The sequence below is a fragment of the Xenopus laevis genome, chromosome 6L (genome assembly GCF_017654675.1).
Source record: "Xenopus laevis strain J_2021 chromosome 6L, Xenopus_laevis_v10.1, whole genome shotgun sequence".
NCBI classification, from domain to species: domain Eukaryota; kingdom Metazoa; phylum Chordata; class Amphibia; order Anura; family Pipidae; genus Xenopus; species Xenopus laevis.
The window spans coordinates 110,622,838-110,648,619 of NC_054381.1; the positions used below are offsets into that span (position 1 = coordinate 110,622,838).

Sequence of the window (25,782 nt, forward strand, 5' to 3'; positions counted from 1 at the left end):
GCCTGTATTTCTCCACATATGTGGGCACCAGCATGCTAGTAAATGGTGCCTAGTAAATTGGCCCTATTACGGTATGTGAAAGAATTAGAGGGTACCTTTTTAAACACAATTCAGATTTTTATTTCAGCATGGAAATAACTATGAGCTAAAATGTATTTACTTTCTCTAAGAAACCATACTATTGAATACAGGAGAGCACTGATACAAGCCTTACCAAGATGTAGCATATCTATCTTTCTAAATCACTATTTTGTTCATAAAACTGTATAGTTCTGAAGCTTTAGCCATAGCTTGCCAGTGTGTTGCACAAAATACCAACAAACTGCAAGCCTGTTCCAAACTATCTAGATGGCGTAGTAATGAAATACTGTAAAAATTACTGAAGACCATGCGAGGGCCCACAGGGTTAATTGACCACTTTGGGTGGACGGTGATTAAGTTCTGGGAAATGTCTGAACTGTGAGTCATTTTGCAAAACTCAGTTAGTGGTTAGTTGACAGTTTGTTGTTTGTCTCCTGCTTTAGCATGCCTAAGAGCAGTGTATGGGATATTTCTGCAGATGGATTCGGTTTAGATATTTTAAAAGAATGTTGCTTAAAAGACTTTGACTATTTTGAAACAAAGTATTTTCTGGCAGCCAATATGTGGTATGAGCAGGTTTTAGGTTTCAAACAAAATACCATTTTTCATTGAAAAAATATAATGTTATCACATGAAAAATCAGTTCAGAAAACAATGGAAAATGGAAAAATCAATGAAAGGGTGAACTGACCTTCAAAAATATCAGGTGGCGGGAAAGAAGGCATTGAAGAAGTGTTCAGATTTTGCTGCATCTGTGGCCCTCTATTGTTTGCTAAAGATGCAGTAAGTATCTCAGTAATGGTGGCCATAGACGCACCGATAATATCGCACAAAACAAATTTTCGTACGATATTCGGTGCTTGTATGGTGGGAAAAGAGCCAACTGATATTGGCAGAAGACTTGAATATTGGTTGTCTCGTTGATCAGGCTGGCCGGAAAAATTTAATTGGGCACCTTTGAAGGCACCCAAACATCGGCTATTGTTTGCTAAATCGTCAGATACAGGTAGAATTCTATTATTTCTACCTTTATATCTGACGATTCAGCTCTACACGTTGAAACAAACAATCTTTTGTTACGTCTATGGCCACCTTAACTCTTTTCAAGTTCAACGTTGCTTTCTATGTGGGCATCCTATTTAAATCCATGAGTTGGTGCTTTAATAATGAAAGAGTAGCTGTAATATAATACCATTACTTGTAGCCTTTATAGTGCTATATAATTCAATACTTTGCCCACATTAAAGAGTTTGATTTTGTATTTATAAGGTGTGGTCATCTTTCCTCATTAGTTCATTATTTTAAAAGCACAGTTTTGCATTTTACTTACACAGTAAGCATCAGATGAGAAATCTATTGACGTAGCACAACTACAAAGGCACAGTAAAAGCCTAGCTACTGAAGTACAAAGAAACCAGAGATGTAGAAACTAGAGTCCTGCAGCGGGTCAGGTACCTGCGGGTTACCCACAAAAACCTGCTGTACCCTGCGGGTTGCAGGTAGAAGTTGGGGAGCGGATGCAGCTCGGCAGTTCTCCGGGTTTGCGAGTCGTTGTTCGGGTTGCGGGTCTTCTCAATAGCGAGTTTTCTGATCACGCCTACTTCCAGTGATGTCACTTCCGGTTTACAATGACAGCACTTTCTGTTTTACTCCTTTTTTCTGATCACGCCAACTTCTAATGATGTCACTTCCCGGGTTTACAATGACAGCACTTACTGTTTCTTGATGGTCAGCGGGTTGAGGATCTGGTTGCGGATATGGTACTTGCAGGGTGGTAGCGGGTCCAAGTGGGTAAGTATGTGGGTTTAACAAATTGGTTCCGCGCAGGACTCTAGTAGAGACCTTGTACTTGATCAGAACTAAGCTGCATACATGCATATCGATGGCAAAGCAATGAGTGGAGTAACTAGAGTGCGCCCGGCGCACTCTGATACCCATCCTCCCACCCACTACCTGTCCCGCTTCCGCCCACTCCACTGTCCCAAATTGAGTTTCCCTCTCTCTTGCCGCATAGGTAAGAGAGGGAGGAGGGTTTTTTTTTTAGATATAGAGGAAGCAGACTCGGCAGTCTGGGCCCCCTGAGACTGCGGGGTCTGCTTCCTCTATAGTTACACCACAGAAAGCAATCCTTTTGGGTCTATTTAATGTTTAAATGGTTTTTTTTGTAGACAGGATATGGAGACCTTATTCAGGAGACCACAGGTCCCAAGCATTTGAAATGCAGTATCTTTATTTTATTATAAAAGATCTCATATATATTACATAGGTTTTTTTTTTCTTTATCTCATTTCTATCAGGGAAAGGAAGGTGTTAAATCTTGACAGGAATATTGAATATTGTACCAGTAAGCTAGATGGTTAAGCAAAGTATTTGTTGCTTTACCAATAACAGCATAAGAGAAATGAAAATATGTTTATCTAAGCTCAGCTACTAATTCTGCCAGCAAAAGCAAGGAGAGGTAAGCCATTGATAGCTAGCTGTATGTTTATTCTGGGTGAAGACCAAGCCCATGTGTTTATCTTGGTACCTGTGATGCTTCTGTCCGAAATGATTAGCCCTCGATTGGAGATGTTGTGATCAATGGCAGTATTAACACTATTTCCAGTGTAGAGCACAATTAGACTCTGTCTGTAATTTTTTTTTAAAATTTTTATTTTAAAATTTAAACAAAGTATCAAGTATTTTTTAACTTTTCAATATTATTTTAACATTAAGGTTTTCTGAAACTTAAAGGGGGAATATCAAAATTTATATGCAATATATAAATTCACATGGGTACACAAATGTTTATTTTAAGGGGCAGATTTATTAAGAGTCGAATTGAACTTTTGATTTTTTTTATGGTCAAAACTGTCAAATTTGACTTGGGAATTATCCAAACTCGATTCGAGTTTTTTAAAACATTTGAATTTGATTTTCGAGATTTATCATACTCTGGCCCTTTAAGAATTCAAATTCAACTATTCGCCTCCTAAAACCTGCCAAATTCATGTATAAGTCAATGGGAGAGGTCCAATGACTAATTTGGAGATGTTTGTAGCCTTCCTGATATTCGAGTTTTTTTCTGAGAAAAAACTTGAATCGAGTTTGGTCAAATTCGATTAAAATTTGATTCGAGTTTTTGAGTCGGTAAAATTAGTGATATTTATTCTGTAGAATGTTTTGCCATACCTGAGTAAAAAGCTCTCTCTGTTTGTTTGGGATAGCAGCTGCAGTATTAGCTTGGTGTGACATCATTTCCTGCCTGAGTCTCTCCCTGCTCACTTATAGCTCTGGGCTCAGATTACAGCAGAGAAGGGAGGGGGAAAGGAACAAACTGAGCATGCTCACGCCCGTGGCAAGGAGGTTTAAGCTGAAGGCAGGAAGTCTGATACAGAAGCCAATGTGTACACAATAGAAAGAAAAAAATGCAGTGTTTCTTTTGACTGAGTACTCAGAGCAGCATTACTTTGAGGGTTTACTGGTATATTTAGGTGGACCTTTCTGATAAGGCTTACTTAGCTTTAACCTTAACTTCTCCTTTAAAATCAAATAAAATACTTATTTTTACATAAACTGTTGTCCTTTAACAGTTTACTATACATATACACATTGTTTGCCCTGAAAAAGTATTTAGGGAGAAATGTTATAAAATAGGGGTCCCCAACCACCGGGCCGCAGAAAGTTCTGCACTGGGCCGCTGAGCCTAGCCTGCAACTAATGGCAGAGCGCCGAATTGGATGCAGTTGCCGCTGACCCTCCGACCCCCTTCCGTCCCCTCCTGACCCATTCGACCCCTCCTGACCCCCGATTCCCCCCCCACACCCCAGTCCTTGCAAAAAAAATTTACATTAACGACAGTCCCTGGGCCAAAAAAGGTTGGGGGCCATATTATAAAAGACAGAATGGAAATTAGCAGAAATGAGCAAACATTTTAGCAATGTCACAATGTTCATTCGACAGTCTATGACAATGCCAACTGTAATTGCGTGTTTTTAAGACCTGCTTGAAAATAGCTTAAAAACAAAATAATTGAATTTTTAGTAAGATTTCTGCAAGTCAATTGGTGTTCATAGAATATATATTAACTATGCGTGTAGGAACACATATGTAGAAAGACTGATGATGTCTGGTACATATTTTTTTTTTACCAATCCCCCATTTATAACATTCTCCCATTAGACCCACACATATTAATGTGACTTTGAATTATGTTAAAAAAAATCTTCATTGCTCCATGTTGCATCAAGGTTGCTCACGAGAGTCAGAAGAAGCTTGTGCAAATCAATTTGCAAATAGATTCTTGGTTGAATGGGGTCAGGAATTTGACTTTTTTGTGCTTCAGCCATTCCAATATTATTTGACCTAGTGTTTGGTATAATTGTCTAGGGAAAAGAAAAGTTTCATCTAAACTTCAGATGGTTATCAGGTTTAAGGACCAGGGTTTAAACTATGGATGGAAATGGTTGTTTGCAGGACATGTGCCAGGTATTGTACAGAGTCGTTGGTTCTTGCTAGGCTATCTCATGACTACACTGTCTGCTGCCTATAAACTTGCACAACTTTACATTACATCACAAGTTTTAGGCCCTCTCATGCCCATTATCCAAGTTTTTTTCTAGAGAACAAAGCCACCTAAGCTTATATACACCGAGCATAAGTACTAATCAACACTACCGTTGCTTCATGCTGTGATCATGATCAGAAATACTTTGTTTAATATTAAAGAATTTAGGAGTGCATTGGCAATGGAACATAGCAAATTCAAATAAGTGTCTAAATGCTTTACTCTGAAAAGTATGTGTTTATTTTTAGCTAAAGTGTCCATTGACTAGCAGAAAATATGCTGTGGAATTTGTTGGTGAAAAAGCATTAATATAACCATATAATTTCCTTCTATCTACACTTAAATATAAATTATCTTTATTTCATTGTCCAGGGTAAATCTCTTGTGTATCAGGTAGCAGAGATATTTTAAAGCACTGCTGATCTTTCCCTGGCTTAATTTAATTTGTACAATTTATATAATCCTGAACTTTATACCCAATAAATAGAATGGCTGCAATAAGAATGTACAATTATTTAGTTTACCAATTAAAAACACAATTCACATTAGTATATTTTATTTTACAGATTTGATGGGGCCAGTCACTGTCTTGACCATATAGTGGTGAGAAGTGACGACTGAATGTTGGCAATTATTGACATTCTTTGAACAGAAAAGATTATACACTCCAACTGTAGCTGAAGGTTTATTACATTACTGCCATCATTTCTGGTTGGTCTTTGAGGCCATGCTCAAGATTCACTCTGGCCATGCCCAGTTGCAATAAGACACATGCTTGATCTATCCCAAACACACTCTTGCAAAAACCATGATTTTATGTTTAAAATATATCTTATCATATCTGATTTTAGGATAATCCTGTTGCATTTGCATATCCATGTAGAGCTCTTTCATTGAATTATTATTGGAAGAGGTATTTGCTGGTGCAAGGGCAAGAAACGTGTTCTGCACTTGGTCCAATGACAACGATGAGGATCACTGCACATGGCTGACTGCTCACTGCTGCATATGTATTTAAGCCTGGCCCAAAGAGCTTCTGCTGAATGCGAATTGTGTATTTCCTCTGTGTCTCATACATTTACAGAATCTGTAACCAGTGTAACTGTGTGAAGTTAGTGGTTTTGATGAAATTTATAAAATTAGGCACCAAGATAGAACATCCGTATCTGGCACATAGAGACCCCAAAATATGTCTTGTGCATACTAATTTCATGACTTACATTTCAACTACTTAAAAAACTCACTGCCTTTTGTTGTGTGTTGTAAAAGTAAAAAAAGAGTATTCTGACCCTTGAAAACCATATTTTTAGGAAAGTACATATTCACGTGAATCGAAAATGGGCAAAGGTGTTTTTTTAGCCGGCAATTTCAGCTTCTTCAAACAAAGGACTCTGCCTGAGCTTTATGGGGCAAATTCACTTACCTCTGAAAATTTGCCAGCGATGACTTCGCTCACAGCGCAAAACTTCGCCAGGTGTAGATTCGCCAGGACAACACTAATTCACTAAAATGCGAAGTTGCGTCCAGGGCGTCAAATGCTGGCGATGTTGCGCTAGCATTACTGCGCCAAGTGAAGTGACGTTGCGCTAGCGTTGGCTCATTTGTATACGGCGGGAAGTTAAAGTTCAATGAACGTATATGTTGCAGCAAATACATTACACTACACAAGCCCAGGAAACCTTAATAAAATAAAATAAAGTTATATTGCCCTACACATGAGCCCAGTGTATAGTTTATGTGCCATATGTTAGGAAATGTAGGGGGGAAGCTGGTTACCCCCAAAAAAATTATGCTCTTTTTCAGCCTGTCCCCCTGAAAAAGTAAAAAACCCTAGCAGTTTTTGGGAAATTTTCAACTAATTTTTAGGAACTCCTATGTACTCTATTGCACTTTGCCTGGTCTGAGATGGCAAAGGCAAGTCTGGCACAAGAGGTAACATTCAGTAAAATCCGCATCTTAGTGAATTTGCATAGTTATGTCCATTTGCCAAATTTGCGCAAATTCGCCAGGCGTTAGGGAGCAAAGTACCGCTAGAGTCTATCTCCTTCGCTTGCGAAGTTACGCCCGCGTAACTTCGCCTTTTAGTAAATTTTCCCCTATGTGTCATAAGACCCCCTAGTACAAAAACCCCAGAAACTACATATTCACATTCTCACAAATCCATAATGGGCAAATATCTCCTTTTACTCCAAACTACCAAACGCCAAACTGCAAAACTATTATAAAAATGTGATAAAATCACAAAAATCTAATAGAATTAAGCAAATCAATGAAATAAAATAATTGATCAGACAGAGTAGCTAGTGGTTAGAATACCTGATCTTGTGCAGCACAAAACGTAAGACAGTTCAGGGATGTTTGGTGCAGTATGATGCTGTCCAAACCGCAGATGGGTGGTTGGGGGTTTGGGGGTCAGTCATGTGAAGTTTAGCCAAACATGCTACTGCAGAGAGAATCTCTACCTGCTAAAGAATCTAACTAATATGTTCTTGGCACTTAGAGCCCTACCTGCCAGAAAATAAGCGCTGTGTGCTTGGCAGGCAAATAGTTAAAGAACATCAAACCCTAAGCATTTATATAGTGACATAATGTTCCACAGAGATTGATTTTTGTATTCATTCTCCATATGGTATGTATCTTTGGTTTAAAAGTGTATAATATCATTGCGTTTGTTCTGTTGATGTTTTTGTATATATACAACTTAGGGAGCAAGGGTAATAGATTTAAAATGCGGGCAAATGACATAAACAGAAGTTTTCCATAAATGTTGGGAAGGCCTAAGGGAGCTGTAATCAAACCTAAAACTGCAGCAACTTATTTTGCATTGGATCTGCCTCTGTCTAGGAAGGCTGTGTGAGTCTTAGATAAATCGCAAACATTTTCAAGACCATTAATTGCTTATCTGGCAGAGAAAGCAACAAATGTTTTTTTTCCCTCGAGGTAGTAAATGATAATGCTTCTGTTAATGCATTTTTTCTCCTGGTGGACACTAATGGAAGATTTGTATAAAATATGTTGTTTATAGTACATGTAGTTAAAAAAAAACCAAGTACAACGCTTCCGTTGCAGTTTTTGCAATTTGAGCTTATGCATAATATCATTATAGATTTTTTTGGACAGAAGTTGATAAAAAAGTTTTAAAAACCCAAATGGACAATAAAGATACTGAGGTTATGGTAGAAATTGTCTTGCCATAATGAACTGTAGTTCTTTGGTACAGGTATGGGACCTGTTATCCAGAATGCTCGAGACCTGGGTTTTCCAGATAACAGATGTTTAAATCATTTAGATCTTCATACCTTAAGTTTACTCAAAAAAATGGCGATTTGCTTCCGAAATTCACACTGCACTTGTGGTCATAAATGAACACAAACATACTTTTATACTTATATATGTTCACACATACTTGCTATTTTTCAATGGAGACTGTTGCTAAGATTTTATTTGTGAAGCACAATAGGAGTACCTACTCATATTAATAAATACAAATATATTGATAAATAAATGTGAAAATATATACATTTAAATAAAACTTACTTAGGAATACTTGCCACTCCTTGCTGCCAGATTTCACAAAAAAAGGGGAGTATCAGCACTAGCACAATAGTCAGTTGTAGCGATCTGATTAATTGGTGAAAAGAGGGATGACTAGGTAGTGCTATATTTATATAAGACGCATCCATGGTGCCAAGTGCATTTTGACTTTCTGTCTTAAAAGAGGAGTAGGAAAATTGAATGAAGTTATCTGGGTTCTCTACCTTTTTTGTTGTAATGTATCTCTGTTCACTCTGTTAAATAGTAATTGAGTTAGTATAGGTCTCATTTACTGTGACTAGACTGCAGGATTTTGCAGGATTCTGATGGATCCTAAATGCCTGGCCAAATCAAACTAAAACCCTTAATATTATGTGAATTTAAAGCCCTGGATGACTGAAGGTGACAAATTTTTTCTGACAAAGCGGGACTTTTTGGATTGCTTAAATATGAATATGTAAATTATGGTTTGGATTCAGTTCAGTATTCAGTGTAATCCAACGATGATGAATTCGGTACACCCATATTTGCCACTAAACTGAGCAGAATTTTGTGTTTATATTGTGACTTGGGTTGTAACTCTTGTACAGTATATTCCAATTTCTTTAACTGCAAGTTTATTGGACTTCACTTTGCAGACCTGGATTTTGTGTATATAGCAAACTTAATAAGAAAGACAGAACCATGAATACACATAAGGGTTATTTAAGGTGCCTCTTTTACACCACATGCTTTTAAATGACTCAAATTACATGTTAAACTGCATCTTTATAGCCACTAACCACACGAGAATGAAATTAACTAACACAGGTATATTTTTATAACCAGGAGGAAACCAGGCTATTTATTTAATAAACTGTGTTCTGTTGCCTTTTTCTTTTCATTGAACAAGTTATAATTCAGGGTTTGTAGTTGCCTAGTTTCAGAAGCTGTTTATATAAGGGCTAAGGTTTTCCTATAAATTATCTTTAATTTCATTAATTTGATATGGTATTGATATAAAAGTGCATTGTTTACCTATTTCCAGAATGTTTGATTCTCATTACTGACTGAAGATGGAATGATCTCTTAGATACCCATGGGTCCTGAATAAAATGACCTCTAAAAGGGCTAAATCATTGTTTTTTAATGAAACATAATTTATATATATTTATATACTATTTGCATGCATACCTGGTTCATGGTACTCGTTTCTCTATTAACTTAAAGAGATAAAACTGTATCAATTATTTACTCTTTATATGAAATGCTTATGTGCTAGAAATGCAGTATAAACGTTAATCTCATACACAAAAGTGTATACAGTGGGAGCAGAGAGGCCACACTGATGCTAGGAAGCAATCCCTCTGTATAGACACTTGGGGGGTATATTTATCAAAGAGTGAAGTTAATAGTGAAGTTCCGCCACTAGAGTGAAATTCCGCCACTTTCCATTCATTCTATGGGATTTTAAGGGTGTTTTTATCAAAGGGTGAACTTTCACTTTCACCCATTGATAAATATGCCTTTCAAAATCCCATAGAAATTAATTGTGAGCTGCGGAATTTCACTCTAGTGGCGGAACTTGACTCTTTGATAAATTTACCCCTTGGTACTTTATTTAACCCAACTAGTTCAACTCTACTCATAAACAGAAAAAAAAGTTACTGTTTGAGCTACATTCCTACTCAGCAATGCAGTTTAGCCATTACACAATGATTACTCTACATCTAGGAAGACCTTACGTAAAGGTTAGTGACGGGCGAATTTGCGACAAATTAGCGAAGGTGAAAAATCTGCGAATTATCGCGGCCGTTTCGCAAATTTATTCGCCGGTGGCAAATTGTGCGAATCCGCCTCAAATTCGCGCCTGGCGGAAAAATTTGCCCATCACTAGTAAAGGTATACTGACACCAGAAATTTAACCATTTTTACATCTATCATAAAATTGTCTTTGGATGCTACTTATAATTTAGCCATCAAAATATTTGCCTGATGCTTTTACATTACCCATCTGATCCCCACTTTCCTCTATGAGAGGTCTGCCATATTTGTGCAGCAGTGTTCTGACAGGTTGAGAAGGGACAGTCAAGTTTGCAAATCAGCCAGGTTTAGGAAGTTTAAGAAACAATTACTTACAATAGCAGTCCTATTTATATAGGTGAGCTCAACGTTTCGTTCTGTATACCATACTGTTTTCAAGAAAACTGCAACCCTCACTTAAGTGGCAGTGACAACCACTGTAAACTCCAGCACTTATTCATCCTATTGATCTCTGTAAATTTCCCACCCACTTAGATTGTAAGCTATACAGGTCTCTTTAACACTAAACAACCCGGCCAATTTTACTAATCAGAGACAAATATACTAGGTCATGGCCATCTCTGCCTACAGAAGTCAAATTCCGTTTTTTTCTATATTTGGACAATTTATGCCCTTATAACTAATTGCTGTCCCATAAGGTAGTGTTCTGGTTACAGTATAATTTAGGAATACAATCATTGACTTACTGTCTCCATTACAAATAGACATATCCAGAGGAAGTAAATCTTGGCCACAATAGTTTCCCTAATATCCAATGCAGTAAGGCTATTTGGTTCACAGCTGGATAGCTACATTATATAAATCTAATTTACTGATCCAAATCAGGTTGGCAGATTACCTACCACATGTGCTCATGTGGTCACTGGTCATCCAGTTTTTTTTTTATTTTTGGGGTTGAAATAAATATGGTTCCACCAAATCAATCTTTTTTGGGAGACAACACTCACAGATCATTGTACATTTAAGAGGCAAGACTACACAAATTATTCACAAACTGATCGAAACATAAAAACTATACGTCAGGGGTGTCCAACCTGCGGCCCAGGATGGATATAAATGCGGCCCAGCTTGAGACACTTCGTTCCAGAGGAAACGCCATAATAATATAATAATAAGTCTATTTAATATCCAGGTGTCCCATAATCCAGTCTATAGCTCTATCTGGTTATCCAACTGGTATTGTAGTGCTTTTCTGTGTATTTTCTTTACTTTTACAAATCAAAAGTGTTTGTGTATTTCATGTGTGGACAATTTTTATTTTTCCAGTGTGGCCTAGGGAAGCCAAAAGGTTGGACACCCCTGCTATAGGTGGAAGCAACTGAGATGTTGGAATATTGCTGTTGGGAACAGGTCTGCAGAGGGAAACTATATACTTTACAGAGAAAATAGAAATGTTATAAGAACATCAATAAACATTAACATAGTTTCTTTTTTGTTTAAATAGGCATAAACTAATACATTTCTGCATGTATTATGATGTAATTGTTGAATATAGTATAAAATATATCTTTGCTAATGCCTGGAATTGTCAGGTAGTTTTGCTAAAATCATTCCAGATGTGTGTGCCCTTTGTTATAATACTTCTTAAACGTAAAGATAAATGGTAAAATAAGAGAGACGTTTTATTACAGTGAAAATGTTTTACAGTAAGGAGCAGTGGAGTCCATACACAAAGGGTATTTTGTTTGTAGTTAGCATAATGCTATGTGCAAGAGGATATTTCCAGACATTAGCATTCATTTGCTGTAAAATTTTGTAAAAATTGATTAGCCAAATAAAACATTTATAGCACCATCTATATTGTATGTATATAAATTGCTCCTTTTATATAACATTTTTATTTTAGTGAGAAAATTGTGTCACATCAAAAAGAACTGTAAAGAATCTTGCATAAACAGGTTCTATGTTAACATTTCATAGCTGTGAACAATTAAGGAATAAATGAGAGATGTGTATGTGAAAACATTTTAGCCCATGCAGGCCAAGGTGTTCAGTAAGGAGACGTATAGGAGAGCCCTGAGGAAAAACCTCAGAGAAAGATGGGAAGAAAGTAAGCCAGAAACTAGGGTACAGCTAGTGGATGGATTAGTCCTGCTGGCTAAGCATTACACTTGAAGAACATATCTATTCAGGTGATTTAATGCACTTATATAGTGGAGTATTGCGAATAGATCTGGTCAGGGGTTTGTTGACCCATATGAGTGTCTATGCAGGAAGAAGAAGGTGCCTAGGCAGTGAAGTTCTGAACAGATTGTAGCTGATTGCTGTTGCCTACTCATCCACTTACAGCACATTGAATGATGCCTCATATGTGCATAGAAATTTATCTTGGTCTTACCAACTGCTAAAACACTTCTCTGTGCCCTCATCCTATCCAGCTTAGACTACTGCAGCCTCATACTTAATGGTCTCCTGAACTTTAAGATATACTGACACCAGAAAATAACCTTTTTTATAACTATTATAACATTATCTTATTCTATTTATAATTTTGCCATAAAAGTATTTGCCTGATGCTTTTACATTACCTTTCTTACCCCAATGTTCCTCTATGAGGGGGCTGCCATATTTGTGCAGATAAAGATAATATACAAAATCCTTCTCCTAACTATCAAAACCCTTCACTCCTCACTACATTTCTGCACTTGTATTCCTGTATATATTTTACGTCCATCTCCTCCAGTCCTCTCTGAGCTACCGTCTTTTCACACTATCCTCATCCACTGCCAACTCTATTTATCTTGCTACTAAATGGAATTCTGTTTCATTCCTGAATTCCAGATTTTTTTTTATAATTTTGCCTCTGTATAGGTCCCTCGTAAGGCCTCATCTTGAGTATGCAGTGTAGTTTTTATTTATACATAGGTCAGTATGAGTATATGTATATATGTGCACTAGGGTTCGTTTCGACGGCATGTACTTGAGACTTTTTTCAACCCAACTAAACTATGTAACTATGTATACATACTGGCAAAAATGTTCATACAATTCTTTTCACACAGATATTGGGTAATCCTTCATGCAAAACTGATGTACAACATGTACAACATTTCTAGTAGTATTTTCCTGCTACTTTTCCCCTGATTTTTCAACATCATCCACAATTTTAATCCATCATTTTAGGGTTCTCTGAGGTTTATAGGTTCACAGAACCTTTGCTGACCAGCTGTCATTATATTTGACAGCAGAGGGTACATTATTGCAAAGAAAAGCTACTGTATATTTGGAGAGTGAGAGAGAGAGAATAATAAACTTCTATCCCTCTAATCATAGCAGCAACACTTCTCCTTTGTAGACAGAAATAAAAACAGTCATTGGGGCCCTGGGCTAAACATAAAAAGGGAGAGGTGTAGATAAATAAACAAGAAACAGAAAGTAGTGGTGGACAAAACAGAAAACCTTCACAAACATGTGGTTTGCACTTCTCCATGATTTATTTGTGTAAGATGTAATACCAATAGTTAAGCTATATCTGCAATCAAAAATCAACCTAAAAACAGTAACACTTTATTAAGATAGGGTCTATAGTGCATGACCTGAAAGGGGAACTATCGGGAAAATGAAAATTACAGCGATGCAATATATGCTGGCGCTATATAAATAAATGTTAATAATATATACTGAAGTAAGAAGCTTTCTAAATATAATCAATTCAAAATTCTGTACTGTTTCTGAAATAATCAAGTTCATCTTCACTATCCCTTTCTCAGCATCTGTTTCTCTTCATTCTATCTTCATGCAGGAGTTGGGTGTCATATATTCATTGACAAATAGATCCAATATATCTTATAGGGGGGCTCCTTTTGCCTAGAAGATGTATTAGAGCTCACTCTATTAAAACCACCAGACATCATGTCTCTCTACATGCAGGATTTGTGCAAAAGGTGGTTATTTTGTTAGATTTTGTTTGTACTGGAATCAGTTATTGGAGTGAGCTCTAATACATCTGCTAGGAAAGGAATCCCTCTCTTTAAGACATATTGGATCTAACTGTCAATGAATATATGATTCCCAACTCCTGCATGAAGACATAATGAAGAGAAACAGATGCTAAGAGAGGGATAGTGAACATAAACTTGATTATTTCAGAAACAATGCAGAATATTTAATTGATTGTATTTAGAAAGTTTCTTATTTCAGTATGATGAAGCTTATGTTACATTTAAATTTTCGCGATAGTTCCCTTTTAAGCAAATTTTGAGTCGTCTAAATGTATTAGTTGTATATAAAGTGAACAGCCAAGCCTGTATAGTCACAAAGCACAACGTGTCAGTTCACATCACTGAAGTAACGATCACTTTGAAGTAATGTTGTAAGAAAAGAAACTGTAAATATCAAGGAAGTCTTCAACAGTATGAAAATTGGACGGGCAGGAGATTTTGACAGCTTTTGAATCTTCCACACAGTCCCCAGTCAAATGTAGCCTGGGCGTTGTTCACAAACTCATAAATAGTTTGTGTGAGAAGATCAAATGCTTCTGATTAATATCAAAACATCACCTATATCTCCTAGTCAGAAAAATGAGGGCTCATTTATGAACATAGGTACTAATTGCATCAGTGCACATACCAATAGCACCTCCTGTGTTGCAAAAGGTGCAAAGTACAAGGCAGAGCATGCTGGGGCAAGGGAGTCCTATACCAAACAATTACCTTTACCAGGTGCTAAGTACAGGGTACCATCTGTGTGTTATGCACTGGTTGTCTCAGGCACAGTTACACTGGGATTCTAAAAAAATATGCTGCAGTATGCATTGTGTGCACTGCACTGTTTTTTTTATACTTTGTAATTAGTAAATTAAACATTTAGGGGGTTATTTATTAAACTCAGAATGCCAAAAACTCAAATAAATGTGAGGTTTTTTTTTTACTTTTTTTACTTTGAAATCTGTTTGAATTTTTGGGGATTTATTATACCCTGACGATGGAAAAAGTCAGAATCCGAAAATCTGGCATCTCAGACCTGGTGAGGTTGTATATAAGTCAATGGAAGAAGTCCCGAAGATATCCTGTTCTGCTCTGGGTGCCGATGATTTAGAGGTTTTTGGGCACAAATCCAATAGAATCTGAGGTTTTTTGGGGGGTTTCCTCGCACAGGAAATTTTCGGGAAAATGTATTGATAAATAAGGGGAAATAGCCTGTACAGCTTTGGTCTGAGTAGATTTCAGACAATAATGAGATATTTTTGGACTTTAATAAATAACCCCTTTCGTTTCTATTAATCTTCAAAAACATCCAGATACTTCAAATATCCCAAGATTGACTAGTGGATTAGGATTCAGTAAGAAATATTATCGTACTTTCTGAGTTGGAGCTATGCCTTAATATTTTAATGGCCAGTCTTTTTTATCACAATTCATGGCTTTCATTTTCTTTTCCGATAACATTCCACTCAAAATGAAATAGATGTTATTTTATCTGCCAGTCACCATGTGTGTTCACAGATGTAATGAGGCAAAACTGATAAGCAGTGAGCATGTGCTTAAAACGTGGAAAATGGAAAGAGAAGAGGTTTTGTACACCTGTGACACTCCATATAAAAGTAAAATGATCTGCCTTGGACTTTCCCTTAGACATAGATCTGTGGTTTAATGTATGTTTTCAGTAACAACAAATGAGAAGATGGTATTTCTACACACTGGATTTCTTGCCTTGAGGAAATGAATCAAGATTTCTTTAAAACTGCGTCATAGGAATTCAGTGCTTTTAGACAATATTTCTCTTACTTTCTTGTAAACTATTTCTTCATGGGAATATTTTCATTAAACTAAGCCTGGAGTTTAATCCCTGACAAATAATTCTGAGTTGTGATCTCATATTTTAGTTCGTTTGCTATGCGGGTCCCTTCAGAAGCCACACCAGCATGAACTGACAGTTGTTGAATATGGCTCAGAGCTAAACGGTGAGGCAGTTCACAAAGGCTTTTTCATCCGGTTCAAAAAAATACATAATTTATGGAAGATTTTAAATATGTAATGCGGTGCTGTCACACTATTACATTTCAGAACTGATCTACTAGAAAATAATTTTTCTCTGAATACAATATGCAGGTGTGGGTATTTTAAAATTTATTTGATTTTCTCTGCATTAAAGGGTATGGATAGTAATCCCATTAAGATAAAGGATTCTTTTTAGCCAGAAATCTCTGGGCTCAGAAACTCAGACCTGCTACAATTTGTAAACTGCTGAAGATAATATGCAAAGTGAAAATAAATGAACAATTGTGCCCTTTTTTGCACTTTGCACACTGCATTCTCTTACATTAGTGACCCCCTAAAGAAATCCACATTTCGGGTTGGTTTGTTCCTTGTCATTTATGTCTGTTTTTCTGTAGTATCAGTATTCAGAAAGAGTAGGGTTTCCTTGCACAACCTTGTCCATGGGCGCAAAACTTCATTGTGTTTGTCCAGTTTATGTTAGAATAGGGCAGACAATCTTTCCACAGAAGAGTCCACTGTATTCTGCATTTTATTTTGTGAAATATTGAAAGTACTGCTTTTCTATTTTTTAGCCACTGCACAACTGGCAGCAAGGAATATTTGTGAACAGAGTTTGCATTCAATTTGGGCAGGAGTCTCAAGATTTTGGCAAGGACTGTTGTCAGGTCATAATAGGGTATGTTGTAGGCATGACCAGAAATCAGTTTGTTTCCCTGTGTATTGCACATATAATGATGTTTCTTGAATTTAGTGGAAGCAATAGATGCACATGTATTTCTCTAATTTGCTAAAGGCAAGTGCTTGAAAAACAGCATCCATCATTAAAGGCTATTGTGGTGGCTGTCTTTGTAAAGAACAGGTGGCACCCAGCAGAACAGTTTATAGTTGATGAGGGGATGGTATGATTCACCATGTTACTAGAGATGCAGCAGTAGAGATTACACTTAGGGGGTTATTTACTAAAATCCGAATTGATCTAAACTTGGGGACAGATTTATCAAGGGTGAAATTGAGTTTTTAAAAATTGAATTCAATTCAAATTTGATTCATCCATGTTTAAAAAATTCTATTATATTAATACATTTCGATTGGTCAAATTTCAAATTTTCGGGATTTTAGGGGAGTTTTTAAAAACTCACATGAATTCGAAATTCAACCTTTGATAAATGTGCCTCTCCGTGTATTTTATTACGTAACCCCAAAAGTGTTATTACTTCCAAACTGCGTTATGGAGTGTTGCTTTTGTAGTTTTGTAGTGTGATGAATAATATACCTTTTGAAAAAAGGGCAAACAAATTGGATTGGGAATCAGTTTAAGCAATCATGTATTCAATTTGATAATACTGTATCTCACTGGCCATTTAATCCCAAGAGATTTGTATTTGAATTGTGAATTTATTTCTTGTAAAACTGTGATGGAAAAAAGGAAGAAAAAGCAAATGTAGACTTTTAAGTCAATATTCCTTGCAAGTATTGAACTGCTTAATAGTAGTCTCACTCATATATTTTGAAAATATTGTTTTGACTGGTTGACTTTGGCCATTTAAACTTTATGATTGAGTCTAAGGCTTGTCCTATAGTTTACCTCTTTATAGCATTAGCTGATTTTATTTGGTTATTTCCATGATCTTAGTTAACTATTCTCCTTCTGTGCATGCATTGCATTGACTTAAAATGCAGAAGACTTCATTGTAGACCCTTTCTCTTGGTGGCAGAATTGCATTGGGCATAAATTTGCCTGGTTCCTTGCACAGCAGCTGGGCTGCTTGCTTAAAATAAAAATATCAAATGTTTGTAGTATTAAGAGCATGAGAGTCTAATTTCTGTTCAGGAGATATAGATTGACAGGAACAATTACTGTAGTATAAAAAATAAACACTTAACCTCCTTGGAAAAGTTTGCTTCTTTTCTTTCAGATCTCAAACCATACTACAAAAGAAAATATACCATCCTCTTCTTTGATTCTCCTATACTAAGACAGAAGTGCTAATTAGCCAGATCAATGACATAGCTTCTAGGGAATCATTAGAAATAAAGAGTTCCAATTAGTCCTTGTTTGAATATTATACTGTCGCTCTTTTCCCTATAATATGCACAAATTGCTAACAGTCCCAAAAATCACTTAAAGGAGCAGCAATTTTGTAATGTCTGTTGCTTGTATGCCTTGTAATGTTCTCCCTGTGTCTTTTTGGGTGTCCTATGGGTACTAAGGTTTCTGCCATACTCCTAAAAAAATACAAGCAGGTTAATTGATTTCTAATAAAATTGGCTCTACTGTTTGTGAATGTGATAGGGTCCTTACGAACCCTTTAAGCATTTACCGATGTAAATAATGTAGAATCTCTATAAAGTCCTGTGGAAATGTGTCAGCACTGTATAAAAAACAGAAAATAAATAAGATTAGTTATTAAATAATGTAAATAATATAACCTAATAAGGTTATTTTTTATGTGATAATTTATGTAGAATAGTTATGTAGAAAAATCATATTGTGCATGCTTAAATGATGCATAACCTTATATATCCTGACTGTAGGGATGCTAATATTTTTTATTGTTTTCAATTTGAAAAGGTGAGTCGAACAGCCTGAGGGATCTTTTCTGCATAATAGATATCATTTTTTAATGTTGTTGTTCAAATGACACTAATTTATTTAATTACAGAGCAGAACAATACTACAGTGCAGTTAGTGAGAACACAGTTTGTGGCTCATTTGGTATTGCGTGAGAATTCGTTTTGTGTAATCCAGCTAGAGGCATCCATTGTCACCCTTAATTGTTTTAAGGACAAATAGCCCTATTCTCTGTATTTGCCTTTATGTGTACACAACCTTTAGGGTAAGGCCAGATGAGGAGATTCGGGGAGATTTTGTCGCCTGTCGATTTATCGCCACGTCTTTTGCGCGACTATCTCCCCGAACTGCCTCAGCATCTTTTCCCCATAGGCTACAGTGCAAAATCACCTGCGCTAATGCACATGCGGCGATGCGTTTTCAATAGTCGCCCAAAATTGCTTTGGGCGACTATTGAAAACGCATTGCCGTGTGTGCATTAGCGCAGGCGATTTTGCGCTGTAGCCTATGGGGAAAAGACGCTGAGGCAGTTCGGGGAGATAGTCGCGCAAAAGACGTGGCGATAAGTCGCCAGGCGACAAAATCTCCCCGAATCTCCTAGTCTGGCCTTACCCTTATACTGTCTTAGCGAGAATCACTAGCATTGTTTCCGAGGCCAGGCACTGGCCTAGAGAAATTTTAATTATAGTGTTGCAGCGTCATTTACCTTGTTAACTTGTTTTCCCAGGTGACCCTTTGTCAGATTTAGGTTTGTGCATGCACATTGGCTTAAAATTTTGGAGCTTTGCAGTTCACACTACTGTGCATGCATGAATCTAAGTCTCACATGGGAAGCCAGGTAAGTATGGTAAGATGGTGCTTTAGACCAGATCAGTGCAATGTTTTCCTAACCTGGAGGTGGGGGCTAACATTTTGGCACCCCCAGTAATTAGAGTTTTCCTTGTCCTTTAACATTCGTTTAAACAATATATCCCCTTGTGAAATAGATAATTACATTACCAGTGCACATTTAATCATTCTGCTTACAAAACATTTGCAACAAAGGTTGAAGGTAGGGGATATATATATATAATTCTGGTAATTCAATCCTCATTCCTTGCAAGGACTGGTTCTGAAATACTGTAATATTATTTGACAAACTGATTATAGCATGCAGTCTTATTAACATACTAATATACCAATTATCTTGCCATATGTTGTTGACTATAAAATGTAATATACCTGTAACGATCGCCGCCCGGAGCAGGCCCAGGAGCTCCGGGCGGCGCGTCCATCTTCGCCGGCGTCGCTCCCAAAATGGCGGCGCCCATGGCCGCCACGTGGGTAGCGGCGCCGGGCGATGACGTCAGCGCGCCGACGTCGGCGCAAGAGCGTCAATGACGTCAGAATGGCGCCAAATTTGAAAATAAAAACGCCAACTAGACGCCAGAATGGCGCCCAAGAATAGGATTACTTTCCTGAAGCATATCCTGGGTTTCCTGTGTGCCTTATTGCCTAATCTTGTTCCTGCCTTGTATCCTGACCCTTTGCCTGGACTTTGGACTTTGTTTGTATTCTGCCTGCCTGTGAACTCTTGCCTGATCCTGACTATTCTCCGTTTAACCCTTTGGATACCGCGACCTTGTTCCCTCAAGAGGGCTTCCTCCTTGATCCAGACAACCTCCCTGGAGGGAGCTCCCGGCTCCCTGACAATACCTTTGTCAGATACTATTGTGTTACAGTATAAAGGTTGTGTATTGTGTACACAACCAGGCAGATACACATATTTCTGTGTGAATGTGTACTCCTCTATATATGTTTGTTTTTGTTTGTTTCAGTCTTTCTGCTTCTATTTCAAAAACCACAGGAAATAAACAGTGAAGGCAAATCAGGTCAGCACTAAATGAAAACACTAAGCTTATTCACAGTAGAGCACATAAAAATGTTAGTTGTACATAGTGAATTCTCAATTTCTATGCCACTCACATTCAGGCTGAGGGTTGGGGAGTCAGATTGATATTCCAGAAAAACATAAATATGGAAATTTATATTGATATTTGTCATATCTGAACACAGATGTTGAATCTAGATATATTTACCCATGTTATGACTGGGATTATGACTCATATGGGGTCATGTAATAAAAGTTATGTGAACAGTTAACCCAATAATCAATTTGTCTCTGGCACAAGCACCGGACATGGAGGATCAAGTTATTATTTTTTTTTATATAATTTATACTGGAGATAGGTATAGTATAGAAGCACACATTTGCATGTTGTGAGTAGGGTAAGCATCTTCAAATAGACATTGAAAGTTCAAAGGCTTCATGCACCTAATCTGAATTTTTTAGTGGACAAATGCTGAAACTGAATCTTAATTTGATTACTCAAAGTTTAGAAAATTTGAGTTTAAAGTCATATAACACAAATGGAAACTGTCCTCAAAAATGTTGTCTGAAAACAATGTGTATAGTTTAATGATTGATAATGTTGGAGGGAAATCTTTTACATTAAATGATTATAGCCAATTGTTTGTTTTCATAATTTCAGGTAGACATAGGTCTCTCTGCTTTCCCTTATGGTTATGGCACACATGGAGATAAGTCATCCACAATAAATCCACTCTATCAAGGGCAACTAATTGCTAATAAAACACATCTTTAAAAGTGGTAAAGTGGCTCTGAATACAGTTTATGTGCATGTTCTAGACAGGCTAAATATTATTTCTGAGGATAATGAAAGGCAATATATATGTTATAGGCTTAATTTGTCTTTGTATTTCCCTTCAGCAACGACTGCATTTTAATTCCAATAACACTAATAAAAATTCTGCTATACTACTTATTATTATTCTAAAACAAAGCAAAATGTTTGCTTTAAATTGCATTAAAAAGTTAACAGTGTCCTGGACTAGTATTAGGCTTTCCTAAAATGCATTGTTTATCCTCTCTGTGATGCTTCCATAAACCAGACAGCAGAATGTTTTCATATGGCTGTCCACGTGTAGGCATTTAAAACCATTTGGTCTATTGCTTTTTTTTGCATCACATTCAGTTGAACTAATTGCTTCCTTCCATGGTAGTGCATTCCTATGGGGTCACGTGGTTCCATGCACACCATGACTTCCATCTGGAGTGTTAGAAGAAGACCCTATCCAAACTCTAGAACCAGAAATCAAACACCCATTCTATATAGCTCTTCAAGCTTATTGAAAATGGTCTTATCCTTTTTTGTTTGAAATCTACATGCCATTTTGCTCTGGGATTTTTGGCAAAAATTTGCCAAGTGTGAAAGTTTCTATCTATTTTAATGGCTCATTGTCATCTAGACCTTCCCTTCAAAAAGCCCTAGCGCACTCTTTTCACCAAAGTCTATTTTGTCAGGTTCTGAATGGCCAATTAATAAGATAAAGCTACATACTCATCATTATTATGTCAGTGACATCATGTTCAAAATATATTTTAAAAAAGTCATAAGAAAAAGTCAAAACACTGTTGTTTTTTCATGTACCAGCATTCCAGACGTATTCATTTGTTTTCACAGACTTTTATCAGATTTTTGATGTTTTTTGGCTGGTATCTAGGGTGGTATACAGCTGGCTTATACATTATTATTAGGCTTTACTCTTACTTTTATTCTTACCCTTTGATCTTTGTTGTTGTTTTTTTTTATTTGTGTTAAAGGCATTGGTAAACTATGTAAGAAATGTATTTTGAAAATATAGAGAGAAATATTTTCGGTGATTCATTCGAAATTAATGCAATTTTAATAACTGTATTTAAAAGTAGTAAACATTTCAACTATTCATGCACAGATCTTTTAAAATGCCAGACAAAATGGTAAAAACTGTGTTTAGACTGCTCGTAAGATGCCTGAAAATGTTGATTTCAAATATGATAAATCATGCCCTTAATGTAATTACATTTTATTTTATAAGCTTGAGTTTTAACATATGTAGATCTTTTCTAGTTCTGGCCTTATGGGCCAAAGAGGGGAGGGATTGTGATGTTTCAGGGTGGGGTGGTGATGTTTTGGGGGGCGGAGTTACAAAGCTTCAAAGCCAGTTTGGCTAGGAAGGGACTGCAGCGCTTGGATTAGGTGAGTAGGGGAGCTGAAGTGGACCAGGGGCAGATATGAGGTGGGCCAGGGGCTAGGCCGGTGAAATACTAGCCAGGTGGTAACTCTACACACTCCACCTCTGATATCATCTGTCTGGACTTCCAAGCAGAAAAAGATAGCAACCATAATTGGTAATAGCACCATTTTCTTGTGTAAACTTGTGCAAAGGACATGGGACCCCTTAAACCGGCCTCAACACATTTTCTCTAGAAACAGATATCGATCTTAGTCTGAGTTCAATGTGCAAAAACAAATGTTTTTTGCATTTTATACCATGCCCCATGGTTTGTGCCAGAAAGTGCAGCTCTTTGCCTTTCCAAAAATGTGGTAGTGCACTATCCTGTAAATACTTAATTGCCTGTGTGGCTGTTCCCATGAGTGCCATTAACTTATGCATTGTTTTTAGACAGGGAGAACTTGTAAGTGCAAGATGTAGGTAAGACATGTACTTTCAACCTGCCAATGACAAACATTATGTACAGGGTTGATTTGCTCTTCAAGCTCATCCTAAACTGAAATACCACGGATGACAATGCTCCGAAAAAAGGTCAAAAGGGAAGCACTTTGCACCCCTGATAACTTAGGCACTTGTGTATATATATATATATATATATATATATATATATATATATATATATATATATATATATATACAGTATATATATATATATATATATTTGGTTTCACAGTACTTAGATAACACGTATAGTTGCCACTTATCATATGCTGTGGTCTTCAATGGTAAATCATTTTTCTGTAATAAAGTATAAAGCAAAATGTCATTCTGTAGTAAGTAATATTCTTGCATTATGTTCTTGGAGGGACTGCTCTTTTGTGTTGTTAACACCAGAAACCCTAGGGAATAACATTAGTGGAAATAGAGAGATGAAAATTAAACATTTGAGTATTAATTTTAATTACCCTTCATTTCGCAATTGTTCGTATTTAAGCATCTTTGGCAACCAATTTACAGAACTTAATAGGCTGGTGTGTAAGTTAATATGTTCCAGATACATATTATATTGCAGTCATTTGGAGAAATGTTTAACCTGTAATCAAATACAGTTGTGTATTAATAGTTATTGAATGATTTGATAATTGCTGATTGTAAACCTCTGTGATTAACTGAATCTTCTATTGTTTATTATGTTTAAGACCTTTAGCTTTTATAATGAACCACCAAGAAAATCCATAAGTTTGAGTAGTAGTTCTTTAGCTAGTGACAGGGGTCACTGACCCCAGCAACCAAAACAGCAATATTGCTTCATGAGGATACAGTGTAATTGTTGCTTTCGATTATATTTTAGTTCAGGATTTCTCCTATTTATTTTCATTCATCTCCCATAATATGTCTACTAGAAAATCATTTAGGCATTAAATACACCCAATAGGCTGGTTTTGCATCCAATAAGGATTAATTATATTTTAGTTTAGATCAAATACAAGGTTCTGTTTATTTAGCACAAAGAAAAAGGAAATCATTTTAAAAGATGTAGATTATTTGGATAAAATGGACTCTATGGGAGACGGGTATCCTATAATTTGGTGCTTTCTTTTTAACGGGTTTCCGCATACCAATTCCCATACCTGTATAGTAGTGATGTGCGCGTCGGGTTTTTTCCAATCGGCACCCGCCCTCCCTCCTCCCGCGCCCGACTTCCAGCAGTTGAAGGTGGTGGGAGAGGAGAGCAAAGGGGGGTGTGAGGTCGGCCCAAACCCAACTGACCCGCTGTTATCAGGCCAGCCTACACATCACTACTGTATAGGGTGCCACTAACAAAATACCATACGAATATTGGGAAATCTGTTAGTAGAATGTAACTGTTAATTCTTTTCATGGATTGTGTCAATCTCCTTATAAAAGTATCAATTTAAAATATAAATGCTTACCTTTGGGTTTTTTCTTTCTTCCTGCAGGTCATACAGGACGGTTATTAATATCCCTATTTTTCTCAAGTCTGTCATTTCTGCTGCTGCACATCATCTTTCATATTACCGTATACAGCCTAGAGGCCAGAAAACACATTGAACCACATTTTAACTGTGAGTATGCAACAAAATATTGTATGGCTTATAAAATATTTTCTGAAATGGACACAATAAAATCCACTAATGGGACGATAACACTAATTATTAGAGCAGGTTTTAAAAACTTTAAATATTTCATATATTTAATACTACTAAAAATAATAGCATGACATTTCAGATTTTTTTAATATGAATGACCATGTCTGACACAGAATTATATCAATAAATATTTTAGTTGGGTGTCCCATAATTATGTTTTAAAGAAAAGCTACTATATTTCTTTTTTGTGGGAATGTATACTGTATTTACAGATGTATTCACTTTGCTTTATGTTTTTTTATACATGAATAATATGATTTTTTTGTGTCTGCAGAGATTACAATACAGTACTGAATTCCCCACAAAACAGTAGCAGACAAGTGCAGTGTATTATTCACAATACAGATGTGTCAAAAACAAAAACCATTAAACGGATTTTAAAACATTAAAATTCCAAATTGTTACTCTTGTGTCTCATGTTTGAGATACAAATTGTGACCAAGTGAGTTCCAACTTCTTAAAGGGGTTGTTCACCTTTGAATTATCTTTTTGTATGATGTAGAGAGTGATACTGTGAGACAATTTCCAATTGGTTTTCATTATTTGTGGTTTTTGAGTTATTTAGCTTTTTATTTAGCAGCACTCCAGTTTGCAATTTCATGCAAATTACCCTAGCAACCATGGATTGATTTAAATGAGAGACGGAAACATGAATAAGAGAGGGCCTGAATAGAAAGATGTTATCAATAACAATACATTTGTAGCCTTACAGAGCAGTTATTTTTAGACGGGGTCAGTGATCCCGGTTTTAAAACTGGAAAGAGTCAGAAGAAAAAGGCAAACTATAAAAAATCAATAAAGAAGGCAAATTGAAACGTTGCTTAGAATTAGCCATTCTATAACATACTAAAGGTGAATTTAAAGGTGAACTGCCCCTTTAAGAAGCAAAATGCATTTAATATTGAATCTTACTCATGATAAAGACTCTATCTTTAGACTGGCTGTGTGTGTAGTGGGTTGTGTATGCAAATTAAATATTATGGGGGTTAATTACTAAAATCTGAAGTTATCTCATATTTTATTAAAAAAAACACTACCAAACTCCCATGCCCGATTTTATCTTATTTATTAACTTTAAAA

At 36.4% G+C, this 25,782-nt stretch overlaps 1 protein-coding gene across 7 annotated transcripts in view; it reads left to right on the top strand.

Moving 5' to 3' along the window:
• LOC108719190 (piezo-type mechanosensitive ion channel component 2) overlaps positions 1 to 25,782 on the top strand; it is a 225,938-nt gene that overhangs the window by 75,913 nt on the left and 124,243 nt on the right. For all 7 annotated transcript variants that reach the window (XM_018267875.2, XM_041566359.1, XM_018267876.2 and 4 more), the window contains exon 3: positions 24,493 to 24,618. In XM_018267875.2, coding sequence (XP_018123364.1) covers positions 24,493 to 24,618 — 126 coding nt within the window. The remainder of the gene's footprint in view (positions 1 to 24,492; positions 24,619 to 25,782) is intronic.